At 41.1% G+C, this 1,544-nt stretch overlaps 1 protein-coding gene across 1 annotated transcript in view; it reads right to left on the bottom strand.

Moving 5' to 3' along the window:
- The window catches only part of COX7A2 (cytochrome c oxidase subunit 7A2), a gene marked incomplete at its 5' end in the record, with an annotated part of 2,770 nt that extends 1,560 nt beyond the window's left edge, over positions 1 to 1,210 (bottom strand). The window contains one exon of the mRNA XM_010166983.1: positions 1,121 to 1,210. Coding sequence (XP_010165285.1) covers positions 1,121 to 1,210 — 90 coding nt within the window. The remainder of the gene's footprint in view (positions 1 to 1,120) is intronic.
- Positions 1,211 to 1,544: the final 334 nt, after the last annotated feature.

Below are 1,544 nucleotides of genomic sequence, written 5' to 3'. Positions count from 1 at the left end.
GCTTTAGGGTGAGACAAGTGGTGCCTCTACTGTCGCCTGGCGTCACACAGGAAATTGTTTTGCTCCACCTGAAGCAGAACTCCTAGACACCTGATCCACATGGTCTTTACCCTTGTCAGCAAGTTCACGCTGCTCTGGAATTCAAGCCGGCCTCCAGTGCTGGTGACCCATAACCCAGCCCAGCTCAACTTGCTGCCCCATGAGCAAGGAATGGGAGGAGGAGGAGATACACTTAAGAGATCTCCAGCAGCAGAAACAGAACCTCTGACCTCACCCATTGCCAGCATCCCACTTCCCCTTGGCTCACAATGAACAGTGTGCTCCTCAGGCAGTGTCCCACAAGACAGGCTTTCTCTTGCAGGGGAAAGGAAAGCAACAAAACACAAAAACTATTAAACTGGGGCTTCTTACAAACTTTTTCCCCTTTCACATCGCTTAAGCCCAGTCTACTCTATCCACAGTATGAAGCTACTACTTCAGGTTAAGGCTCAGAGATGGGAGTATGCTCCTGAGTATCCACTGCTTTGGCATCTGAAGAACCACTAGTGGCCATCAGTCGGGAAGAGATTAATTCAGAAAATATTTTCAAAGATTCAATCATTTTCTAGGAGTGAATCCTGTCCTTAAGACTTTTACGGTTTTCAGAACTGAGAAGTACAATAATACCACATCTTCATTAAGAATCATGGGGCTTGTCTATGAACTATGGATATAGCTGTAAGATTACAGGGTTTAACTTTTCACTCTACTTCTGTCCTCTCACTTGCTGTTTTTCTCCATTTGTTCTTAGGACATACTCCCCCATCTCATCCTTTTCCGGAGTACTTTATTTTTATACAGTACCTAGACTCATAAGAATCTGTAATACAAATAATTTCACAGGTTAAAAAAACCTAAAGAGTCAGCAAGTCAAGTATGCACATACAAATACACATGCAAATAATCTCTGTAGAAAACAGCTGATTTTGAACACTGTAGTTGTACAACTGATTTCAATAGGTCACTTAAGATGTAAAGAGGACTTTCACCAGTTCTTTAGAAGTAAAACATACGCAATTACAATTTAATAAAACCTTGTCATCCTGCTAACATTAGTTTGCTATCAGTGCTCACTCAATACCTGAAAAAGCTTCTGCTTCTCACGAATTCTATTTTCAAACTGTCTGCGTGAAGCAGTGCTTATGGTCCTCTGGGAAAGCTGGCGAAGACCCTGAAATAAAAGACAAACAGCGTTTTAAAAACAGTTAAATTTTTCAGCTATACCCACACTGGAGTAGAAATATTTTCATTTAAAAGTAAGACAGAAGTGGAAGGGACAGGAAGAAGGGAAAGTTGAAAGAAAAAGAAAAAAACCCTTCACCAAAACCCACTGGTTTAAAATTCACTCAGTCTTTCAACAGACTACATCAAAGACTGACTGGTTACCTAAAATGGAAAAACTCAGGAAAATTACTTTCAATAAGATAAAACACATTTATGGAGCTGCAGCATAACCTTCGTAATTAGCAACCTTTTGGGGGGGATCTTGATCTCAGCCCCTCAGA

Source organism: Antrostomus carolinensis, unplaced genomic scaffold (genome assembly GCF_000700745.2).
Source record: "Antrostomus carolinensis isolate BGI_N321 unplaced genomic scaffold, ASM70074v2 scaffold48564, whole genome shotgun sequence".
NCBI lineage: Eukaryota > Metazoa > Chordata > Aves > Caprimulgiformes > Caprimulgidae > Antrostomus > Antrostomus carolinensis.
The sequence above is the reverse complement of the archived record's forward strand: the minus strand, read 5'-3'. Positions and strand labels throughout refer to the sequence as shown.